This window comes from Passer montanus, unplaced genomic scaffold (genome assembly GCF_014805655.1).
Source record: "Passer montanus isolate IOZ18808 unplaced genomic scaffold, ASM1480565v1 scaffold25, whole genome shotgun sequence".
Lineage (NCBI taxonomy): Eukaryota > Metazoa > Chordata > Aves > Passeriformes > Passeridae > Passer > Passer montanus.
Genome location: NW_024367149.1, coordinates 7,774,913 through 7,800,501, shown reverse-complemented (window position 1 = coordinate 7,800,501; position 25,589 = coordinate 7,774,913). Strand labels below are relative to the sequence as shown.

The 25,589-nt window shown below is 43.7% G+C and overlaps 1 protein-coding gene across 5 annotated transcripts in view; it reads left to right on the top strand.

Moving 5' to 3' along the window:
- GLIS1 (GLIS family zinc finger 1) overlaps nt 1-25,589 on the top strand; it is a 178,163-nt gene that overhangs the window by 133,810 nt on the left and 18,764 nt on the right. For 4 of the 5 annotated variants that reach the window (XM_039711845.1, XM_039711846.1, XM_039711849.1 and 1 more), the window contains 4 exons: nt 11,138-11,299; nt 13,948-14,058; nt 17,202-17,334; nt 22,458-22,608. In XM_039711845.1, the coding sequence (XP_039567779.1) occupies nt 11,138-11,299; nt 13,948-14,058; nt 17,202-17,334; nt 22,458-22,608 (557 nt within the window). The remainder of the gene's footprint in view (nt 1-11,137; nt 11,300-13,947; nt 14,059-17,201; nt 17,335-22,457; nt 22,609-25,589) is intronic. The other variant, XM_039711847.1, reaches the window with a different exon arrangement.

Here is a 25,589-nt window from a genome sequence, read left to right as displayed (position 1 = left end):
ATATTATCTTAAAAAATGTCTTTTATTCAGTTATTTTTTATTTATTTAGCAGCATATTAAAAATTATGCGAGACAGCTCAATATGAACCTTTGTTATTTGAGCCTGGCTCACTCAGCCATTCCTGTACATGGGCTGCCATTGGTCAGGTATGTCAGGAATGTCCCTTGGCAGTGGCCTCGAGCTGCGTCATGTGTGTGAGGCAGCTCCTTCAGCTGCTCTCGTGCATGGGAAGCTGCTCTGAGCCTTGGAACAAAGTCCAGGGATGATTTTTATTCTTTCATTTTAAAGTTGACCCAGGGTGTGTAGTTTGTAGTAAGATGGGATGCTTCAGCAGTGGTCACACAAAATGTAATGTACCAGATTCATCAGATATCAAAACCTACTCTTTGTCACTCTTTGTTTCTTTTAAAAATAATTTCACTTGTACAATCCCTTTTCCTCCTAGGCTTTTACACTGCAGCCTATGCCATGGGATATAAATTTCATGAGGTCCCATCATTTGTGAGGCAGGTTTCTCCCACCTGAAATAGTGTTGATCTGTATTCATTTTTCATGAGGTCCCATCATTTGTGAGGCAGGTTTCTCCCACCTGAAATAGTGTTCATCTGTATTCATTTACATCTTCTTTTTGCATTTTTTTTACAATCTTAGCATTTAATTTTCACCATCTTCTTTTTGCTTTTTTTTTTTTTTCAATCTTAGCATTTAATTTTCAGAACTAACCTTGCTGTTATTCTACAATTGTATTAGTTTATTATACTGAATTGTTGACACAGCTGGTAGGGAGCTAAGTGCTGTGGTTTCACACAATAAAATTTCAGACAATATGTGTAGCACTTCTTTTTCATACATATCATTTGAAAGCCATATGATTCACCAATATGTGTTATTGTTATCCACCCATGTGGGACACAATCTATTTTAAATTAGTGAAGTGACTTGCTAAACTCCCTGTAAACAATAAGACTGTGGGAAAACATTAAGTGCTATTCAGAAAAGAACATTGCTATACAGTCTTTTATCCAGAGGATCCCACAGTGCTGTAGAGAATGGAGGGACCTGGCACTGCTCTTCAGCAGAGCTCATCTTCTCAACAGGCTTCAGGAGGCAGCTCCAGCCCTTGGAAGTGGAGCAGGGCTGGAGCAGGGCTGGAGCAGGGTGTCAGTGCCCACACCAGTTCAGTGGGTGTGGTAAATCACCCTCAGTGAAGAGTAGCAATAGGGTGTTCATTAGCAAAATCTGGATTTGACATCTGCTTTGGAGAGAAAACTGACTTCTTTTAAAGCACGTTGAGATCTTGAAGCCATTTTCCTAGGAATAAGTCTCTCAGATTTTCCTTAATGTAAGGAATATGGCAGAGCAAGACGAAATGCAAACAATGCCAGACTAGGCAGTGACTTAGGGTGAAGTGAGATGAGTTCCTTGTTTGTAGGGGAGAAAGAGCAGGTTCTCTCAGTTTATCCTTCTGCATGTGTTACCCTGAGCTCTGTGGGATTCTGCTGTAGCGTGATGAGCAGGTCCAGGGGTGAAGGAGAGAGCTGTGTCTCTTGGGGCTGCTTTTTAAAAATAATAATAATAGTGTTTTAAAGACAGATGCTTCAAGCCTGAAGATTCCAGTGCTTTGATGTTTTAAACACAAATAATGCTTTTTTTGAAAACAAATAATAAAAAGTACAAGCATTTTTACCCAAGAGCTCCACAGTCGTGGCACAAGGCAGGGCAGAATGAGGTGACCATCCCTGCAGTGAGAACAAGCTCCCACCACATCACTCAGCCTCTTGTGGGGCTCTCTGCCAGAGCTCAGCTTTACCCACGTGAGGAGTGTCAGGCACAGGCATTTGAGCAGATCCCTTGCCTGCCTTGGATTTCAGGTGGCACCTCAGTCTTCCCTTGAGGATAATCAGATTGGCCCAGCATGGCACAGAAAGCAGGAGCCCATCTGAGTATGAAAGTCCCACTGGCCTTTCTGCTTGAGAAAATTGTCTGTTCTCCTCATTGCTTTGTGCAGATTAACCCAGTGTTGTTGGCAAGTTCATGCAGTTTGTCAGTTTGCAGGGAAACTTTACTGAGCTGAATTTCAAGTTGAAATAGCAACTTGAGATAAAAACTCCATTATGTGCTTGTGGAAATGAGCACAGGTAGGGTATGAGAAGGACAGTAGGTTTTAAGATCCAAAAAATCCACCCTCACTAAAATGGGAGAAAACCCCAGCAAGAAAACTCCCAACTTTGTGAAACATTTAGTGAGGAAAATGAACAAGCTGTGTCGAACCACAAGAAAGCTAGATTTGCAACACAAAGCCTACATAGATGGGCAAAGAGTTACCTTGCTGCTATTTTTCATCTTTCCTAAGAGAATTTGGTTGTGCTGGAGTAGTTTAGTCAGCTGTAGCCAGCAATTTCCCACTGTAGATCAGATTTCATCCACAGGATCCTCCTCGTTTGATCTGCCAAGGGCAGGAGCCACTTTGTAAGCTGTGATGACATGTGACAAGCTATGACTGTAAAGCATATTTATTTATTGGTCTTGACAAAGGTAGGAGCTGGGTTTTCCAGAATTATAAAAAAAATAGGAGTCCAGGGGGAACGAGTGGGAAGTTAGGATGGACAGTCACTGTTGGCAGATGACACCGTGTTTGTGACACACAGGTTTGTCACACGCTGGGCTCAGATCTTCCTGTGACTGGAGGCAGACACAGCACAGACCTAACCCAGGCTGCTCTGTCTGTGGTGCTCTGGGAACTCGTCCTGTTCCTAGACACACTCTTGGCATGCTACAAGGGCAGACTGGACTATGTAAGGATCTTTTTGTTCCTTTCCTGCTTAATTTAAAAATAAAGGAAAATATGAAATAAAGAGGGAAGCTTTTCATTTTGGTTTTTTCCATCTGTTTGTTAGTGAATACATTCAGGGTATTTCAATAGTGTCTGATGCCAGTATAACAGCTTAAAACTGTTTGCTTAATTCCTGAATGTGCGCATTGTTTTTAGCAAACATTCTTAATTTCTGTTTGTCCTGCCTCTCTTCCAATCTCCCATTGGGCTCAGCATGTGAAGCAGCACAGGCAGCCTCTCTGCTGCCCTCTTTGCAGATGTGTGTCCCAGACCCGGGGGTGAGGAGTGCCCTGTGCTGGGCACAGAGGGCTTGCTGAGTTCCCCGGCGTGCCGAATGTCCTGCGCTGAAAGAGAGCGCTCAACACATCACAGGGACAGCTTACAGAAGCAGGGTGTGTAATTTTTAATAACGGGGATAAAAACCCTCAGTGACATCTTTAAAATATAAATGCCTTTTCTTGTTTCTTTTATTTCTTTGCCCCCCCTTATTTTGCCTTTTCATCTCTTCTCCTTTCAATTCCATTAAGCTTCATTGTACAATAATGTATCGCAGTGGACTTTTTTCAATTATGTTTTTGATTTTTTCCTCCTTGTTACTATAAAACTCCAGATGTTTTGAGACTTCATGGTTCTCTGGATTATTTTTTCCTTTATTTTAATCTTCTTTTGTAACATGCCACACATGTGGTATTTTGGCCTTTTAAGATGCTAGGCTATGCTAATCAGCCATAAGTTTTGGGGTAGGATTTTTTTTCTTTTTATAATTACTTTCCCCCCTTCTTTCTGCTGTTGTCTCCTTAATTATTTTCTTTTTTCTGGTTTATTTTTTGTTACCCCAACTGGTTAGTCCACATCAATCGTAATGGATCCTCCCTTTGCTCTGAGGCTGCATTCTTTATGTTAAGCACATTAATTCTTCACTCCAAACTTTCCAACTCTCATACCTGTAAGGGGATTGTGAGCACCTTTTTCACCTTGCTTGTCAGGACAGAACTGTTTGCACTGAAATTGTCCCCCTGAGACCAAGAGCACAGACTGTTCTTTAAAGACTGAGATGGGTGCAAATAGATTCTACTTTAGATGCAAACTGGAATGGAAACGTTTCCTTGGAAATTAAGACAATGAATTACTGATCCAGAGAAACAAGTTTTTGAAGTTCATGTAGGAAATGATACTTTTTATTAAAAAAAATCTAAAAGTACTGGAGGGAAGCATTTTAATTTATTTGTGGTTCTTTGCTGGCATGGATGGAGATGGTTTTTAATTGATTTTGTTCAATCTTAATTTTGTCCCCAAAACAACTAGATCTGGCTTCAGATATTAGAACAGCAAATCTTGGATTGTGTGCTGTCCTTTAATTTCAAATAGCTTGTAAGCTATTCAAAATATCCCAAATAAAGAATAGTTTACCAATTACATCTGAGGAAAGAAAGGGGCTGACATGGGGTGTCTTCCTTGCTTATTACATGACCCTATGAATTTTGCATTTTGTTCTTTAAAATGTTGCCTCATGTAATGTTATTTTTGCCTGCAAGCCATAACACTGCATTCAGTCCAACTGTAATGAGGTTTCAGAAAATTGTTTGCTTTCCAAATGACATATTTAGCAAAACCTTATGGCAAAATCTGTGGCTGTCAAGCTGCTGATAGTAAAATATTCCCAACTTTCCTGGTTCATTCTCATATGTTGTAGCAAACAAATGCAACTACCCCTGTTTTGACAAATGTTTATACTTCTTCTCGATTAAAGAAGAATTACTAAAAAGAGTTTTAATACTAGAATTCAGGTCCTGTGAAAAGGATAGGATGCTCTGATAGTTTCCCAGATATTTTGGGTTTGCTGGAAGATGTATGGAAAGCTCTGCTTGCTCGCTGGAGTACATGACTTGCTGGCACTAGAAGAAATAAATGTGTGAATATTCCAGTGCTGGAAGGAACATTTGCCCCGTGCAGGGATGCTGGCAGGCAGGTGGCAGGGTCTGCAGTCCCTGGGGTCTGTTTGTGTGGGAATCACCTCACAGAATCACCTGGTCACCCTCAAAACTGCGTGACTCAAAGGATTCCTTCGTGGGCCAGCTCTGCATTCCTCGTGGATCCATCACTCCTGGTACTGCCCGAGGCACTCAGGAATGCAGCTCAGGGGCTTAGAAAATTCAGAAAATTGAAATAAAAGGGATAGCCCAAAGTCTTATTTAAGTCAGAGGTGTTCAGACACCTCCTCCAGGGATTCTCAGTGTATTTCCCAGTTTCAGGGTAATTAGGAATTCCCAATCTGTCTAACAGCATAAAGGAAAATGAACTATTGGTGGACAGTGTGTGATGTCAAATGTTGGCCACAGCTACCCTAAACCCCAGCAATGGGAAGGATGTATTGCATTTCTACTGTGGCTCACTTTTCATTCTTCTTCCTGTTCTGAACCTTTTAAGCTTTTCTTCTCTTACACACCAGCAACTGTACAACACTCTGGCTAAAGCTCTAAATGCTTTTTTTAAAGACAAATAATTAAAAGTACAAACATTTTTGCCCAGGACTCAAATGAAATAGCATGTAGTGTCACTTTGTAAAGCTAAATTGTTCAGGCTTCAGAAATAAAAGCAAACCTGGAAATTGGCAGGTCTTTTTATGTTACAGTTACCTTCCACTGTATTATAATCACAAAGGGAAAAAACCCAGCTTCAGCAATTTAAATGTGTAAGTTTGAATCTGGCTAAATAAATTTGGATTCTTTAGGATGTTAAACTCTTTTCTATGGGTGACTTGTTATGTACTCAGATAGTTCTGTTGAGTTTAATAAAACTCCTTGCCTGAGCCACATTCTCATGCGCAACTATTTGCAGGATCAGGGCTTTACATTGTAGCTACAACAGCCAATTAAACATTAATCTAATCAGGAGTTAGCTGGGAAAAACAAAGCACCAAAGCAGATACTTTGATTGTGGTGTGGGGTGGAACAACTCAATAGTTTTAGGTTCCTGAGGCTCATAACAGTCGGGAGCCCTGTGTGCTTGCAGCCACGGCCCCAACATTGGCCTCAGTGTGCTGTTAAACATTGATGCTATTTAAAGAGTGGTGTGGCTGTTTCCTCCCCTCCAGAAGGGATACGCAGCCTCACAGGATCCTTTTTCTCACAACGTGTTTTTCAGTAAAATTTTCCCAATTTTGTAATCAGTTGGGAAGAAAGAACATTTCACAATGTTCGTAAGGCTTGTGGATGTTTTGACCAGACATCAGATTTCCTATTGATAGCATTAAATGCTTTGGAATGAAATATTTTGGGTTTTCCATCTGTAGGCTGTCTGAGATGTCAGCAGCCAATATGACCTGCTCTTTCCCTTTTAGGTCTATAAATAAAAGGCAGCTTGTTTAACTGATCTTGCAGCAGAGAGCAGAGGTGTATATTAATGAGCTTGCTCTAATGGCACACTGGACCTATTTAGCACTACGACTGTGAAGGCTTCTCTTTTTCAGTCATAACTCATTTCCTAAGAAAATGTCAGTTATTGCTTCACCCTATGGTCTGAGCTGGTTAGTTTATAGTTTATTTCTTCTGATCTGTACCTCTGACAGATATGCTAGACATGACTGTGATTAAATATGCTTATGAAAATGGTAAACATTTGATAATATAAACCCTCTTGGGAACATGCTGTTATTTCTGCGTGGCAGCATTCTCAGGTGCATTCAAAGTATAATCTGGAAGCAAAGAAAAAACATTTTAAGCAATTACAGTTATTAGATTAAACTGTTTTGTTGGGAAAATTGTGATGTGTTTAGATCACTGTGAGATAATTTAGTGTTTTTATAAATACAACTTTTGAATGCGTTATCTTGCAACAGCGACACTGCAGTGAGATTTTAGTGTGAAATAAAGATAACATATGTATTTCCATATGGTAGCAAACCAGTTTAGTCACACAAATTTCTACAAGGTATTTTTTTCTGGTAGAAGCCCTGTTCTGAAAGCAGCAGTAGTTATAAAACCCAATAACTGCATTGTGTTCTTCCTGTAATCATGTGGCATTGTTTTGTGTCTGTGCTTGGGTGTGTGCAGCATTAACGATCTCACAGCAAAGGCAAAAGTAGTAATTGCAATATAATTATTATTTTTATTGATGAAACTTGTTTAAGAGCTCTGTTGACATTTACAGACTTTGAGGATCATGCAGCATTTGTTACACTTATCCCAGGCATCAAACGTCCACAAAATGTTTAGGATTGTAGGATTAAGCAGTGACAGATTGGGGCCAGATGTCTGGGAGATCCCATAAGTGGTCTTCTCAGTTGATAAAATAGCTCTTGCCATCCTGAAGCCCTTTTGAAACTGAACATTTGTTCTTTGTAGTCGAAGCTGAGACACTTGTGGGATGGCTGGATCTTCCTGGAGGGTATTTAAGAAGGAGAATGAGCACCCCATTCTTCCTAGAGTAGTTTTATATAATGTAAATGTAAATATACTCCGAGGAGTAAGAGTAGGTGAAGGGTTAAAAGAGTTGGTGAGTAGCAGTTAAACCCAAGAACTACCTCACAAAGTTTTCTTAACAACAGCAGCCCAGTTGAAGCTGTTGCACCACTTCAGGGAAGCTGTTTCCATGTGTGGACTTCAGTAGGGACAAACTGTGGGAGATGCAGTCAGCAGATGCAGAAATGAGAGAGCTGAAAAAGGGATCCTTCAAAGTGCAACTCTTCCTGCAGCTCTCAGTGGATTCTCAGCCCCACCATGCTCAGCTCTTTGCACCAACTCCATTCCTCCCTTCCTTTGAGACCTTTCATCTTCAGCTTCCTCTCTTCTCATCACTTGTGGCAAGGTTCTTGTCCCCACTGCTTTCCTCTTGAATGGAATTCCTATTTCACCAACCCAGCCTTTGCCAACTTGAAAATCTGAGTACTGCAGTCACATCATTCTCTTTGCTTGCTGTTGTATTTTTCCACCTGACGTGTTTATCCTGAGTTTATCACTGCACTGGGACCATCCCACTGTTACCCAGTTTAATAAAGCTGGGTAATACAAATATTGTGAATTAGGAAATAAAAGCATAAATAAGAAAAGCTCTGAATGTCCAAGCATCCGTGGTGCTGGAGGAACCTTACTGCTGAAGGCATTGGACATACTTACCAAGAGAAGGCAGCTGAAGAAGGGTGTGTAAGTAAGCCCATATTTGTTTGAGTGTTGCTGCTTTCACTGCAGCTCTGAGCATTTCTGGTAGGACCTGCTCCTTCTCTCCCTGAGGTGTCAATCCAGCACTCTTAAACATATGTGCTTTCACGTGTTTTAAATTAAGCTTGTGTTTAGATGTGTTGGGACATTTGCTGTTGGAATTTTTGCTACTGACATCAATGAGAGTGGAGCTGGACCTTTGATGAGTTTGGATTATTCTGCATACCTTGCTACTTGCATTGGGCTCTAGGTATGGAACTGAAGACTGGTAATCCATTAGAAGAACATTCTGAGGGTCAAGATCCTTCTCTCTCAACTGGAGGGAGATGGGTTTGATGGCTGGAGTGCTCAGCAAATGAGGAATGATGGTTATATCCAGAGTGGTGGGAGGCTCAGTGTTCAGATGGGACATGGGTGACAGGTGCTGTCCCCTGGGGTCTGTAGTGGCACCAAGTGCAGTCTTGGCAAATTCGCAGGTGACACTGAGCTGAGTGGTGCAGTTGACACTCCTGAAGGGTGGGGTGGCATCCAGAGGGACCTGGACAAGCTCCAGGAGTGGCCCAAGGGGTTTCAACAAGGACACTCCGGAAGGGTGGGGTGGCATCCAGAGGGACCTGGACAAGCTCCAGTGGCCCATGGGGTTTCAAGCCAAGTCCAGGGTCCTGCAGCCGGTTCAGGGCAAGCCCTGGTATCGACACAGGCTGGGGGTGAAGGAGCAAAAAATGCTCCAAGGGATGGAACACCTCTTCTGAGAAGAAAGGCTGAGAGAGTTGGGCTTGTTCAGCCTGGAGAAGGCCCCAGGGTGACTTAGAGCAGCCTCTCAGTGCTTGAAGGGCACCTGGAAGAGAGATGAAAGGGACAGTACTTCAAAGGGATGCCACCCTGTGGGCACACTAATCAAAGGAGGCTGGAAAGGAGGAAGATTGGGAACAAAAAGGAAAAAAGTGATCTTTGGGACCTCAGAACATTCACTCAGCTTTATGGAATGTCCTATGAGAAGTATGAATTTGCTGAACTCTGCTCTACTTTTCATAGACTTCAGCATTTTTGTAAAATTCAGATTGCTCATCCTGAATCTTAGTCAGATTTTTAGTGATGATTGTGAAGAAAGTTTGTTTCTTTTGAAGCCTTGCTGGCTTTGGTCACTTCCAAACCCCTCTGCCTCCTTGCACCAGCTCAAGTGTTCAGATGTGGCTGTGGCCAAACAAAGCTTCTGAACTCATAAACTGCATGTCTCCAGGTGGTTTTGTGGATCTGGCTGTGGTGGGAAAAGATGGAAAATATATACACATCAGATAGTTGTCTGTACACATAGCCAGTGTGCCATTCAGACAGGTCACTGCTCAGGGCACTAAAACATTTATGGCAGTAAAGGCCACATTGATCCTTTGATGGGACAGACAGAGGAGTGCCAGAAACCCCCCTGCCCGTGGTGTGCAGAGTTGATCTGCATCCAGTGCCAGGACACAGCCTGCAACGTGGAGTGCTCACTCAAGAATCTCAGTGGTTGCTGTGCTGAGCTATTTACAAAACACCCTGGACGAGCAGAATGTGCTGGGCTCTCTCCACCCCCTTGGCAGCCCTGGGAGATGAGGTGCCTCCATCCAGGTTGTAGCACCTTCAGTGCTCCTCCATGTGCAGCTGCTCTCCCTTCCCTTCTCTCGCCCTGCACTGCTGGCTGCCACAGCCAGGCTGCAGTTTGCGTGTCCTGATCTGTGTCAGAGGTGTCTGTGACAAGCAAGATTGGCAGCGTGGTGATTTCTGTGATGCCATCTGAGGAGCCACAGGCAAAGCTACTGAACAAAATCTTGACTCAGCAAAAGGAAGTGACAAAGCAGTTTCTGATTTTGTGAGAGTCAGGATTTCGCTGTTTATGAGCAAGAATCATAGAAAAAGCTGTGGCTTCAAGAAACAGCGGTTGGAACAGGTTGCTCGGAGAAGCTGTGGCTGCCCCATCCCTGGAACTGCTCAAGGCCAGGTTGGACAGGGCTTGGAGCAACCTGGGATAGTGGAAGGTGTCCCTTGCCCGTGGCAGGGCTTGGAACTAGATGACCCTTAAGGTCCCTTCCAACCCAAACCATTCTATGAAGATACACCTACTGTATTTCAGAATTGCTCTTAGTGTTGACAGGAGGGTTTCTTAAATACATTCCTTGGGATCACAAATCCTCAAAGAACCAGTTTTTTATCTGTGTGGAGGCATAAGAAGATGTGCAGTGCCATGAAACAGCAAGATGTGCAGAGTGGGCAAAGAATATGCATTCCTTCACTTGAGTATTTGCATGCAAGTATTTGAACATGTGCAAGTATCTGAGTGCATTCTGTGGGTGTGCAGGTGCACGAATGTGCACACACGAGTGTTTGTGCTCACCTGGGAGAGTTCCCATCCTACACAGTGCCTCCACTGCCTGTTGTCTGTAACACTGAAGCTTAGCAAAACACCCTTTCCTTGGCCCAGTAGCTGGCAATTTTACTTATATATTTATTCAGATTTAATTTGAAACAGTGACTTCTGTTATGAAGGCTATGCAGTGTTTTATTGCTGAGCTCCCTAATGAAACGGGTGCTTAGGAAGTCAGAGTTGCTCAGGTTACTGCTTGTATAAATGCTGAGAACAGCTCTGAATGATACAGCTAGTAAAGAAAAGGGTGCAGGATAACAGCAGAGTTCCTTTGGATTGATCTTCAGATGGATCAGGTCTTCCTGTAATAGTCCATGCTCATCTGCTCCAGTGTATAATATTTCAGACACCTGAGACCCGCCAGCTTCTCTTACTCTCTCTCTGTAGCAGCTAATTGTTATTGCCCACAGTGGCTCCTGTGCCAGTTAGCATCTCAGAGGACTCCTCAGAACACTTGTTCTTTCTTTAAATTTTCTGCTCTGACACCCTGTCTTTAAGTGTTCAGCTCAGACAGAATGTGTGAGATATTTATAACCCTCGTATTATTACTGAGCTGCACACCGTGTCTTCGGTGACAGATTAAATGAACAGCACAATATGTTGTGTTTCATCATAAATTTCAACAGATGTTTGAATGTTGGTTGATTTATTGCATGTCCAACTTGGTTCTTACACTGTTCTCATTGTGGCTCCACATGGTTTATTTAATAGAACCTTACAATGATTTTTTTTATGACGTTTTTCAGTTTGAAGGGTGCAACAAGGCATTTTCTAGGCTTGAGAACCTCAAGATTCACCTCCGGAGTCATACTGGGGAGAAGCCATACCTGTGTCAGCATCCTGGCTGCCAGAAAGCTTTCAGCAACTCCAGTGACCGGGCGAAGCACCAGCGGACACACCTGGACACCGTAAGCATGATTTCATCCTGGGAGCTGCACCGAGTTTTCCAGTGCTCCTGGTACACAATCGGTTCTGCAACTGCAGGGGGACTTGGCCTTTTCATGAGGAGAGTCTTAGAAAACTCAGCTATGAGCAAGTGTATTTGGTTTTGAATTGTGTGTGCTTTGAGAAATGAAGAGGTCTTGGTCACAGAGAGGCAATTGTTTTGTGTTACTCATGCTGAGGGGTGAGTTACGCAGCACGGAGTGACTCAGCGAGCTCTGCCATTGTTGCTGTTCCAGTAAGAGGAGGCAGCAGCTCCGTAAGGTGTAGCTGAGTCACTGCTGCTGCACCAAATGTGTCATTGTCTCACTTCCTGTCCCCTTCAGTCAGTGCTCTGAGTGAATGCAAAAGCTGTTCAGACCTCTCAGTGGAAGGTAAATGCACCTCAGTTTTGGACAGTCATTTCGTAAAAAGTGAAAACAAATCTGTCTCATAACTCTGTGGAATAGGTTAAGTACCCTCCATCAGATTAGCTGTGAGAAACACACTCTTTTATTCTCCACAGTTGGTAGATTTGGCTGGATTCTGCAGCTCTTCTCACTTGTCTCACAGAGGGGACAGGAGCCTGTCAAGTGTCTGGGGCTCTACTGAAATGAAATCACCAGATGATGGGGAGAGAAAGCACTGAGACAGCTCTGCAGACCAGTCATGTCCTCAGCATAAAGCTTGTAAAGAATGACAGGCAGAGTTGTTCCTTTGTCCTTTTCAAAGAAGTGAATATATGGTTTAGTTTGGCCAAGTGTTTATGGGGCAGAACTTTTGAGTTTAATTGATATTTACTTTTTAAGCAGTTACACATTTCAGACAGTGCAGCATTAAGGAATGTCTAATGTACATTATGCCTTGCAAAAACAAACAAGTAAGAGAAGCAAGTCAGTCACATTTTCCAAACCAAAGCACACTTAAAATAACAATGTTTTATTTATTTGAAAGTCAACCTGAGATATTTGAGTTTGTAATTTGCATCTCTCTTGAAAGTGGATATACTAAATTTCAGGTAGTTTTTGAATTTAATTGCCTGAATCTACTAGATACATTTTCTATTAGCCAAACTCACAAATGGAATGCCATCTATTAGTTTTAAGAGAGAACTGACATGGTTACTAAAATGAGCACAAATTCTTTGTATGTGTTGTCTGTGCAATATTGAAGACAAATGTCTTAACTTTCTATTTTCTTTTCTTCTCTTCTCCCTTTATCTCTATCTTTATTATCTGAAATGCTCATAAATCAGGAAAAAGGTACAGTAATCATTTTCTAATAACTTTCTTAAATATCTAAACCCATCCTTCGTGCTGTTCCACTGCAGGTTCTCTAAAACTGTTTCTGTAGTCCTGTACACAGTAACTGAGTTCCACTTACCTGGTTTAATTGAAGCTCTGGTTTAAGCTCAGTGAATTGTGTGCTTATGTGAACATGAAAAATAGCAGAGCTGCAGGATGGTGCTGCTGCACCAAACAACTGCCTGGAATGTCAGAGCAAATAGCCATGAACCTTTGTAAGGGTGATCACATTCTCATCTAGTTTCCCTAGGACTGAGTTGAATGATTTTATCACTAATTTGAATGACATCAGTGATTTGAAAAATACTCTGCTAGTTTTTCTGCCAAGGGATTTGTTAAAGTTTTCCATAGCTTTTCCTCAGGTGTCAGTTCTCTGTGTTCCAAACACTCTCAATAAATCTCCTTTGCCCTGTAACTTTCTGGGTAGGTGCTGTGTTAGCCTGTAAGGTCATGAATTGGTGAATGATTCTATTATTCCTTCAGAAATTTCCTGCTGGCTGGACAGAGCAGCAATACTTATCCTCTGGAGGTACTTACAAAGAAAGGGGTTTATATAGACTGCTTTTTCCTTACTGAGTGCATTTGGATTTGGTTTTAAAGCTTCTCAATGTAGGTCACCCCACCATTTATCTTCTCCAAAGGAGAATCTGTAAATCATTTCACTTACTGGTGTATGCTAGTTTGGTGGAATCCCTACTAAATCATCTGGAAGTAGATAGATCCTTCTCCTGGGCAGGAGCAGAACAAAGGGAACCTGCCTGTCCTTGTGGTAAAAAGGGCACATCAGCACTCCTCCAGGAGCAGAGCAACTGGGTTTACAGCACCTCACAGTCACTTCTCCCAAAACTGGGGGGATTTTTTCCCTTCTGTGCATCCTCCTTTAGAAACCAAGGGGATTAAAGAATGTGACATCAAGGTCATGGCAAACCAGTTTTCTGCCTTTGAGAAGACACCAGAAGGATTTGCTAGTCTTAGTGAGAGGTCGAGGTAACGTTGATAGACAAGGCAAGAAAACAGAGGACAACTTTTAAGCTTTGTGAGCTGTGCCATGCAGCACTATTTTGCTGGCATTTAAGACAATGATAAAAAGTGCCTTTGCTCATTTTGGCAATTGCACCTTCCTTTGGAGCTTGTTCTGTAGCCCAGAGACAGTGTTCCATTTGTTAGGAATAGGCACAGCTCAGGTTCAGCACTGTGTGTGCCCGTCCTGCATGGGGCGGGCTCAGGGCTGTGACATGTGTCCCACACTGTGTGTGCCTGTCCTGCAGCGCTGCTGTGCTGGCTGGGGCGGGCTCAGGGCTGTGACATGTGTCCCTTTGCTCCCTTCCCAGAAGCCCTACGCCTGCCAGATTCCCGGCTGCTCCAAGCGCTACACCGACCCCAGCTCCCTGCGCAAGCACGTCAAGGCTCACTCGGCCAAAGAGCAGCAGGTGCGTAAGAAGGTAAGAGCAGGCAAGCAGTGACACATCCCCAGAGCTCCTCAGTGCAGTCGTTTTTCATTTACCTCTAATTCATATATTTTCAGATCAGTTTTTTGTAATATCACAGAAAAAAACTTAAATGGAGCTGATTTTCCTGTTTTTTAATCACTGTTGTTAACCAGACCACTACATATATGTGTACTTTCAAAGGTTGCCACCCTCTTAAGTTCAGTTTGCCCCATGCTTTCTTTCCAAGCATTTATTTTGCTGTTCCTCTTTTATACACAAGCCCAAATTGTGCTGTCATTCACATAAAATGTCCATGCACTGAGTCTCTGCAGTCAGCACTAACTGATGGTATTTACTAAAGTACACATTGGCAGATCATTTAAAACACACAAATGAAACTAAGCCAGGGTACAGTGGAAATTTAGGAAAAGAGGACTTGGAATAGAAGAGATGTCCTTGTGTCAGCCATGCCCCCTTCCCTCCTGCTGCTCCTCTTGTTGAGTTTTCAGCAGTTTGAAGGTAGAGTCCCCTTTCCCAGGACAGCTGTGTGACCTCAGATTGTCCCTGTAACCCTCCTCTCTGCCAGATGTGTGCAGTCTGAGTAGCAGCTCCCAGCACGTCAGTGGCCAGAGCTCTGCACGCTGTGTCAGATACTCATGGATCCCTCATTGCATGGTGAGCTTTGTGCCTGGGAGAGACACAGGCCCAGCACCACCCAGGTGTCCCTGGAATCAAATCTGTGCACATACCAGCTCCACTCAAAAGTTTTGTGTAGCCTGGCCACTGCCTAGTTTACCATCCCAGCTTTGTATTACCAGGCCCTGTGGTTTCCCTGCAGCTCTCAGCTTTAGAAGGTTCCACAAAGTGTGCTCTGTATGTGTGTCCCACAGATCACAAAATTCCCAACACTTCCCTAGATTTACCTGTAATCTCTAATGAGAGTAACAGTCATAGTGCCTGGGAGTAATTAATTAATTCTGTGTAATTAATTCTGTGTAATGAGAGTAAGAGTCAGAAGGCCACAGCAGTAATTGGCCACAAAAAGAGGATGACTGTGCCACCAGAGTCTCCTGCAATTGCAAGATCTTTGCAACAGGAAGGTTTCTTATGTGAGATTCTCAGGAGATTGTGGAAAGCAGCTGTGCTCCCTATTCCAAAGAAGAGAACTTCCCCATTTTTCCTTCCTTTATGGTTTCTGGCATACTTCAGAGAAACAAGGAGGGATTTACTTCCTAATACCAAACCTGGGTGTCATTTGTTCAGCTCTGTGTACTGAGCTGAATGCATTAACATGTCACCATCCTTTACATCTAGGGAAGTCCCCACTGTTACACCTTGTCACCTCCTGAGGACTTGTTCCATTTCTCTAGAGCAAGGTGGGGGAAAAAACCCCAAATCCAAACTTTGTGTGAGAGGGCACAAAGTGTTTCCTGCATCAGCAGCAGGAGGCCTGGAGCACAGAATCAATCCAGGACAAATTTGTTATAACAGCAGCTGCAAACTCAGGCTGCTTGGATGCACCAAGACATCAATATCCAGGGGTTCATATTGCTTAATCTCCTGCCTTGAGGAATTTTCCTGTGTGCATGTACAAAGCCTTGTATAGACTTATCAAATCTATCTTAAAATAATGTTAGTAACTTGCCTCCCACACCTTATTTGGTAGACCAGTCTAAATCTGCACTCCTCCAGTGGTTTGAAATCATCTTCAGATTTCCTGTCTCATTTATCCATGATAACTTTATGAATACTTGATCCTTTGACTTTTTTTCCTCAAATGAAAAGGCACCTGAAAAAGCAGATTTTTGTGTTTTGGTCAGGCTCTCTTAAAAGGATCAAAGTAAACCTGGCTGATAAAGAAACAAGAACCTCCCCTAAGTATTTCACTTAAGTATATTAAAAAATCCCAACACCTTTCACAACTAAGTAAATCCCAGTGTTACTGAACAGCCTACTTTGGATTTCAGATGTAGGAAAAAAGGGAAAAGACTGTTTATACTCACTTGCTCATTTTTGGTTATAACTCAGCAAAGGCAGTTGTCTGTTGGTATCAACTTCTCGAGAGTTCTGAGTGGAAATGACCTAGCCAAGAAAGAAAAATTAACAAGCTGTTCTGCCAACATGTCTTGGTGGAGACATGCTACCAAAATGTGCCATCTCTGATACAAAACAAAATGCCTGAGCTTAGACTGGTATCAAAGGAATCCTGAGCACTTAGTTCATGGCTTAGAGGATTAGTGCAGTGGTGATACTTGGTTTTTCTGAAAGGCTTTACAGAAACAAAACAGGAGAAAGTTAGCTGTTAATTTAGTAGTAGTTTAATTGGCTGCAGATGCACTTGTGATCCAAATGTCAGATGTTTATCTCGAACCCACAAATGGCTGTAGAGCAGAATTCTGAGAAGGTTTGCCTGGGCCCTTTATTTAGAATACCAAGCCCAGGGGAGATGGGTATGTGAGGCTGTACCCATAAGGACAATAACTATTTATTAATGGCTGTAGAATATGATGGCTGTTTGTGTAATGCGATCACTCTGTTATGACAAAAGCTTGGCAGCATCAGCATGTTTGAAAGAGAATTAGAAATGCTTTTCTTTCTTAATTCTCCTCTCCTGCTGTTTTTAATATGATCGACATTGTGGTTTTTGAGAGTTTGCTTCAGACCCTTTTGCCAGAGCTTTAATTTCCATGGAGCACAGCTGACACGTGAGTGGTACCTCTTCCCCATCACCGACAGCCCTCGCTCTGCCACATCTAATCTGATCAGCACAAATGCTTTTCCTTCCCTATCAAATGTCTTTCCATGTGTCACAGTTACAGGGTGATGCAAACCTTTTGCCACAGAATCCAAGAAACTACAGAAAGCCTGAAAATGTGCAGTTCAATTACTCAGGAAGGTTTAAAGGAACGCAGGGTACATTATTTTTTGAAGCAAACTGGTTGTTGATGTAAGATTAGCACACTTGTGCACTTCAGAAAACCAGAGTCATCTCTAATTACAAGTACCAAGTACTAGACACATCCTTAATTGCACTGAGTTCCTAAGAATGGCATTTCTTCCTTCTCTCTATAATCCTTAAGGAGAGATATGAAGTTAATTATAAATAATTTGGTTTTACTATGTAACACAATTTTTCTTTTATCTTCCTCTTGTAGCTAAAGTCCTGTACTGATATTGAACAAGATGTACTCAGTGAATGCTTAGCTATCCAGCAGCTCCACACATCTTCACAGCACATCCTGGATGGGAAGTGTGGCAGATCTGTAGGTCCTCATGATTTAATTACAGGTAAGAATACTTCTTCTAAGTGTGGTGCTAAATATGTCATACAACAGACGATTCAAACCAGAAAACATTTGTCACTGTGGAAGGTGATAAAAACTCCAGACCAACAAATAAGATGAAATAATTAAGCGAGTTGTTCGCTAAGTCCTTGCTTTTTCTGGTTTTTCAGAATTAGTCAGAGAAAAAGCACCTGTTAATTCATGTGAAGGGGCAGCAGCCCTGCTGAGAGTCTGTTCCATCCATTTTTCTCCTTCCAAAGTGAGCCCTGGCCTGGGCAGGGTGCAGGAGCTGTGCTAAGTCCAGGCGGATGCTCTGGCACAGACTCCCACCAGGAGAGTTTTCTTCAGGAGCTGCAGGAAGGCTGAGGAAGCTGAGTGTTGTGATGCACTTGGGATCATAACAAAAAATACAGTGATACATGAATGGGAGAAAACTTGAATTTGAAATTTCAAACCTTCCTCTAAAAATGTTTTCTAGTATTTAATCAATCTTTCTGTATTTTCTTTTGTTCCTGTGGTTTGAACAAGAGTTGGCCCTTTTCAGGGGCCTTAGACACTTCTGTACATTTTATAGGAAGAGAAAAAGAGGATTCTATTCCCTTCTGTGGGAAATAAGATAGAGATTCACAGTTTTTGAACCCCAGCAGAGGATCCTGAATCAGGGATGTGCATTTTGAGGTTCTGTGTTCAGGCAGCATAGAGAGGCACTCCCAAAAGCCAGCACTATAACTGTAATCTGCCTTCTGCAAGAATCTTTTTTTAATTACTCTTAAATCTTCACAACAAAAAATGCATTTTGCTCAACATCTCCTATTCTCTTTTCTAGTTCAAGTTGCATTAAAATGTTGGAATGTAACTGGTGAACAGAATGGAGTAGAAAGGGAAGTACCCCATCATTCTCATGTACTTTCCCTGGGAGTCTACACTCGGGGCTTACATGTGGCTCCTTGAAAAGAGGGAGAAGGCTGGAGGATTTGGGGTTCATTTCCAGTCTCTGCCTGTGCCACCTGCTCTGAATAAGGTCTGTGAGGGCAGCACTGGCCTGTGCTGTGCCCTTGACTGCCCCGTGTAGCAGGAGCATGGCTTGGCCTCCCCCTTCCAGGCAGGCCAGCAAAGAGCACTGGCGTTTTCCTCAGAACAGGCTGCACTTCAGAACCTCAGAAACAGCCTCAGATTTCAAGTGACAACAATAAAACAGGAAAAGAGTTATTAGCTCACAGATAAACAGACCATCCCTAACCTCTCAGTGTCGTTTCAGAGAATTTCTTGTGAAATGCAGGATTTTATCTGTCCATAACTCTGGCTTTGTCCGATATGATTTCTGTGCTGATTATATCAATCCATCATCAGGATGTTGTAAAAAACCTGTAAATCTTCCCTGATACTTCCATCAGGTCGCTCCATATGAGACCCCATCAATGCACAGTATGAACAAGTGCCAGGGAAAAATAAATCAAGATCTGAAAGACTGTTTTGCAGGGAAACAGAAGTTGCTTTATCTTACGTGCAGTACAATCCACAGGCAAAACTGTTCCTCTGTCATTATTTAGGGCATATAAACCAAAGTGCTGATCCTTACAGAATTAAAGCATGAGGACATTCCTGCTGCCACCTATAGTCTGCTGTGATTGCACATTTGCTCTTTCTAATAAGCTGAGGTAATATTTTTTGAGAAATCAGCTGTAATTCTGTATGTAGGCTATACATGGATAAATATAGTGTATGATGTCCTCATATTCCACTTGAAATATGAAAACATTCATGGTTTGGGATTTTAGGTTAGGTTTTTGTGCTATTTTTTTCAAAGAAACCACATTATTAGTGCGCAGAGCTCTGGGCTTTAGGGATCACTTGGATTCCTGGAGAATTTCAGTTTTGTCTTTCTCCAAGTTAAAGCACATTTTAAATATGTCAGGGATGAAAGCCCATCACAGAAAAAACCAAAATATTATAAAAGGCCCCATCCCTTGTGTCTGACTTCAAAGTAGGTAAGACAGTAAGCAGAGGAATGTTTCTGCAGTCAGAGGAACCCATTGTTTGCTGAGATCTTCCTCCTTTTTCACTCCTCATAACTAAGATGCTTCATGGCTGCACAATTTAACTCTGCCTGTGGACAAGAGCTTGTATCACTCTGGTCCCACTCAGGCATTTTCTCTGGGTTTTATTATTGTTTGCCTGCTCTCAGCATAAAGCTGAGGGGGAAAGGCTGCTGGTCACAGATGCTCAGAGCACTGTTTTGGCCACAGATGTTAAGGTTAAAGGCCAAGCCATTTAAAGTACTGATTGATGACTTCTGTTTACAAGCTGAGATGGTCAGTGTGTGAGGAAGCCCAAGGTGCACAGGCCTGGCATGGGCTGCACTTGCAGGAGTCATTCACAGCAGCTCCAAAGGCTTCTGGGTGACTTCAGGTTCACAGAATATTAGTGCTCAGTGCTGAGAAAAACAGAAGAAAAACTGTAATAGGAAAGGCATTTTGGAAGTACTGAAAATTATATTGAGACTGGATTGGCAAATCCTCTTCCCCCCTTGACTTGTTGGTCTGTGGGGAGGGAGCTGGGGTGAGGCAGCACAGGGCATGGTGTGGATGGCTTGGGGGATGTGGGGACAAGGGACACCACGTGCCAGACTGGGTGTGAGTGGAGCTGTACAGAGATGTGGGGACAGCAGAACTCACTGATGACAAACCTGTGAGCCTCTGTGCACAGGTCCAGGCAGGAGCCTTTTCCCTGAGAAGGTGTGATCAGGGAGTCAAAGACAGATCTGGAAGGGGATGTCCCCAGCTGGACACTCTTCAAGCCCAGCAGTGGGCACTGGGTGTCCACCCCACCAGTTCCATGGATGGGTAAACTCCTCTGCAGAGTGGCTGGGGGTGACAGAAACTGGAGGTGACAGGGATTCTGGTTTCTTTTGGTTTTCTCATGTGGTGGGTTTGAGTGCAGGGATCATGTGGGACTCAGCTGCTGCCCACACAGTCTCGGGTGGTTTTTTAAACATCATCCTGCTCCTCCACAGGGTTATGCTGATTGTAGGTACTCAGCTACTCTGTCTTTCTCATCAGCTCCAGGAACAGGCCAGGAGAGAGACATCCTGAACATGGGTTGGATTGAAAAGTAAAACATGGAGTGTGTTTGCTGGCCACCACAGTGCTAAGATAACCCTTTTTTGAGGGCTTTTGAGCTTTTTGCACAAGTTACTGCTGGGCCAGCAGTGTGGGAGCCTTAGAGCATGAACAGCTTGGTTGAGGTTCTGCAGTTTCCTCCAGGCTGTGCTGTCAATATACCTGAACTGGTGGTGTGGGAAACAGAGCTGAAGTGCCAAGTGACACTGAACAGTCGAGGTCAAATTTGGCTCATCTTTCAAGCCTGACAATGAATGTATGAACAGTGAGGATCTGAGGGAAGTGGAAACTGTTGTATTATGCAATGCACTGAAGCCACCAGTGGAAAAGCATTTCCACAATGTAGCATCCTTGCTACTGACTTACTGTTACCAGAAGAGGCTTTGACAAATAAATCCTCGCATCACCTGGGAACATCTGATTTCTTAAAGCCCCTTCTGTCTGGTGTGCAGTGCAGAAAGCAAGTTGTTTTCACTGGCTGGTTGACAAATGTTCTGTCTAGCTGGAGACAGAGATGATGTGGTTCAGTTTTGTTGCTTTAGATCTGTCAGCAGCTGAGAGCTCATTGTTCATGAGGGGTTTTTGACTCATCTGAAGCCCCTGACAAAGGTGGCTGGAATCTTGCCTCGGTGGTTCTGCTCTTCAGTCACACACAGAAACAGATGCTGACATTCAGATGTTGCTTCTCCACCCCAAGGGTGTCACACATGTCCCACAGCTCTGGATTTTCATGTTGCCTTCTGCTTGTTCCATGTCACTGGGAGGGTTTGGGAGGGTGCAGTCCAGAGCCCTGCCAGTGACATGGGACAGGGCCGAGCACAGCTGGCACGTGGCTCTGTCCTGGGTGTGCAGCTCTGCACACACGGAGTGGGAAGGAAAGGTGAAAGGTACAGGAGGAGAGGTGGCAAAGACAGGCCCCAGAGGGGTCTCTGTGCTCTAGAGCTGGACTCTGGGAGCTGGCAGACCTCACCTGCTGCTCACAGCCTTCGGGTCACAGTGTGAGTGGCAGGTCTGGTGCTGACCCATGTGCACATTCCCTGGGAGGGTGGGACAGAACTGTGGCAGATGTGTTGTGGGCAAAACTTGAAGGCGAGAAAGGCAGAAAAACTGGGAAGAGAAGGACAAGGATTAGACTTTTCCCAGAGCAGCATGACAAGGAGCCAGCCCTTTTCCCCTGCCATAAGGTGGCTTTTGCATTCTCCATGCTTGCACTCCTGTGATGTCTGTCACCACAGAGATCTGCCCTCAGTGCAGCCTTCACACCAGAAGTCAGTGTGAGGGCCCTGCAGGCAGTGCCTGTCTTGGTGCATGGTCACTCTTCAGAAGGGAGAAAAAAACTTAATTCCAGCATTTTCATCCAAGAGCCCTGGACAAAGCTTCCTCAACAAAGGGTGTGCTTGAGGGCATGGTAGGCACTTGGCTGTTGGTGCCTTGCTGCCATGGTAGAGGAGAGTCCCCAAAAATGGTACATCCACACACCTTCAGTAATTCTGTACTAGTGAACCTGTTTTCATAATCTCATAAAAAAATTTTCCTTGGTCCTCTTTGCATTTAATTTATTGGGGTTTCCTTTGTATCAACATGTGATATTTGTAAATGGTCTAGGATGTCCAGCAGCTTGGTAATGGAAAGTCAAATTACAGAGTTTGAAATGAACAGCAAAACCCCAGGGTACCATGGTCTGTTTAGCTGTGTGAGCTCCATCCCCTGAGCACTGTGTGTTCTCTCTCACAGCTGTGGGAAAGGCAGGGTGGGAGTCCCACCCAGCCCTCGTGGCTGTCAGGAGGGTTCTACAGCTCTGCAGAGTCCAGGGACACCTGGCTGGGTCAGAGAGGAGACAGCCACATGCCAAAGTGCCACGGCTCAGCTGTGAGTGCTGCTCAGGCACAGGGTATTCACTGCCACACAGGGCTCTGCTCTGGGGCTGTGGCTCGGGTCAGGTGGGGATAGGGAAGGAGTTGGAGACTCTGCAGTTCTTACTGATGCTTCCTTGCTTACTCTGTCCCAGGCATGTACAGTGGATCCAGCAGCAGCCACAACGGCCCCTCCCCAGCTGTGCTGCCACCCCCTCACGACATTCCTTCAAGGCACCTTCCCCTGGACTCCGCCCTGCCCAGCCCACATCACCACCAGTCGCCGCTGGAGAGTGCCAGGGACGGGTACGTGTGCGATGTGAGACATGCTGGGCCTGTGTCTGCCATGATAATGGTGATGAATTGTTTATTTTACTTTGCATGGATGCTGTTCAAAAGAAAATACTGGCCCAAACAAAGCAATTTTGTTTGTTTTAGAATCATGGAATAATTTAGTTTTCAAGAGACCTCAGAAGGTCATGTCATCCATGCCCTGCAAAGCAGGGCAAACTTGGACATCATTATCAGGTTGTTCAGGGCCTTGTCCTTGTCTTTGACAAAACACAATGGGATTTTTTTCTTCATAGCATGCAGTTACATTTAGATTTTAATTTTGTTTTTTAATTCTTGCTGGATGACTTCTCATAGGTTTGGATAAGCACAGAGAATTTTTCTTTGCTAACATGAGAAACCTCTCAGAGGGTAAAACCTGAACTATGACTCACTCAGGAACCAGGCTGTGTTTGCCTTAGTAAGGCTCACTCAGTGTCAGAGCCAGGGCTTTCTCACTTCCTTGCTCTCAGATAAGGTTTGCTGCAATGCACCTCTCAGCAGCAGGCCAGATCCTAATCAGGGAAGAGTCTTTAATCCCACTGATTGTATGGATTGCACTGCTACAGCAGGGATGCAATTGCATGGCTGCAGGGTGTGAGATTTCTAAAGCACAGTGTGTCAAGGCTCTCATACCATCTCAACAGTAAAGAATCTCTGCAAGCCACAAAACTGCTCTAACCTTTTTACTCAGATTCCTTTGGTGTCTGGCCTCATGCAAATTCAAATTCATACTTACAGTTTTACTTCCCAGCACTTTGGATGGGGAAAGGACTCTGATTTGGTGTTACTGATGGGCATTTAAGATACAGAGAGATTAAAGGATTTTCTTTCCCTAGGAAGATGTTGGTGTCCTTTAGCAAATGTAGCAATTAAATGTAGAGACTGACCTTTCCCTTCTTTTATATGGGGCAAGGAAAGCCCAGAAGCATTTTAAGCAAAGGGCAGAAGGCAGAGTGTGTGTGGCATGGAAGAGGTATGGAAATTTACACCTGGGGTGGTTGGAGACAATCTGATTGAGGAAATTAAATTAGGAGCAAACTATTTTCCTAATTGGGGAATGGATTCTGCAGCAAGCTGAACTTCTGTACCCTCTGCTCCTTCAGCTGGTAGCAGTACCAGTGTCCCTCTCCTAGTGTGATGGATACCCTGTCCTTGTCCCATAAATGCCTGTGCCCAGCCCTTCTCCTTCCCTGCCCTGCCACATTCCCAGCCTTGGCCCTGACTCTGCCATGGGAATGAGTCTGCCAACAGGAGGCACTGGAAATTACTCCAGATAAACAGGAAGTTTTCTGTGGCAGAGAAGGCAGTAGATCAAATAGGAATGGAGACAGACATTCCAAAGTGAAGGTCATCCATGAGCTGTCCTTCCCTGCAGAATGGGACTGCCTGAGCCTGTTGGAGTGGGATCTCTCTCGCTGACTGCTCCCAGTGCACTGCTCAGCTGTTTCCTCTTGGAGTTGGTTCCTATGGGAGTTAAGGCAAAAATCCCAGCTAAGAAGGAAATAAAGTAAGGATATACTATGGGAAGGATTTAGCAGGCTGTCAGGAAGGTGGATTTGTTTCCAAAGCACTTTGTGTCCTGGTGCTGCTGATAAAAAATGAAAGCAAAGGCCTGAGCAGGATGAGGGCAACAGACAAGTTTGCAGTCTGAGGGGTTGGGAACCCCCAGCTGAATTGTCATTCCTGCCCCTGGTGTCTCCATTCCAGAGCACAGCACTTCCCTTCCAGCAGGAGCACCATGGTCAGTGGGCTGAGCCTCTCCCTCATTGAGCTCCTGCTGCAGGCACACCAGAGTTTCCATCAGAATTGTCTCTGCCAATTGCAGCTTTAGTGCAGTTCGGATTCTTTCTCAGAGGAGACAACAGTGCTGATTTCTTATCTCAGTGCTCATGTACCTAAGTAAAGTCTTTGCCCAAATACCCTGTGACAAAATGTGGGAGTGAGATAACAGATTCCTAACCATGAGCCAAACGTCAGGGAATGGAGACTGGAATGTATTTCTGAACAGTTATTTTAAAACAGGGCATCCAGTTTCATGACATAGTTACTTGGAATTTTTCAGCATCTCAAATACCATTTTCTAAACTCAAAATAATCTTCATTCAGCATTGTCATTTCCAGTCCAGGATTTTCTGCTGTACTTAATGCTTTATGCTTACATTATTCATGACTGCTGAAATGCAGCCCATACATGACATCTTAATTGCAAGTGCAGAAACTTTGTGTTTAATTAATTAATTAATTAAACTAATTAATAGTCCTTGAGTTTCATTTAGCACAGTTTCCTTTAAAGCATCCATCCATTTAACAGGGCAAAATCACTTCACACTCACCTGCTGGGAGCCCCTGGATTCCAGGGCTGTTCCCTTGGGCAGCTCGTGGCAGTGCCACCCCTCCTGGAAGGCAGATGGGGTTTGCAGAGGGAAGGGAACCCTGCCTGCCTCCCTGCAGGGGCACTGCTGCAGCTCTCTGGCACACACGGAGGGTTTGCCCTCATTTCTCAGCTGCTCAGCATTTGGGTTTCAGCAAATGCAGAGAATTCCTGCTCTGGGGATCGGGACCGTGACAAGGCTGGATCACATCGTGCAGTCTGTGGCAGGAACCAAGTGATTACTATCAAGAAATCTAATTACTGAGTCATCAAATGTGTCAGATGCCAAAAACTACATGAGGCAGAGTACAAATAGTCTACTCAAGTTTGACATGAGATTCAGAATTTGATTTAAAGGCTTTTTCTTTTTTTTTTAACAAAAAAAGCCCTATGTTACACTGTCCTTTGCCAAAGTCAATACCAAGTGCAGCAGTCAATTTTCCCAAATGGTTTGCTGAGACATTTAAATAGTTTGACAAAATTATCTAATTCACTTGAAAATGTTCTAACAAAATCTGACCTCATTACCGAATGTATTTATACTGGCTTTATTCAATATGGAGCAGATTTTTTCAAATTCCAG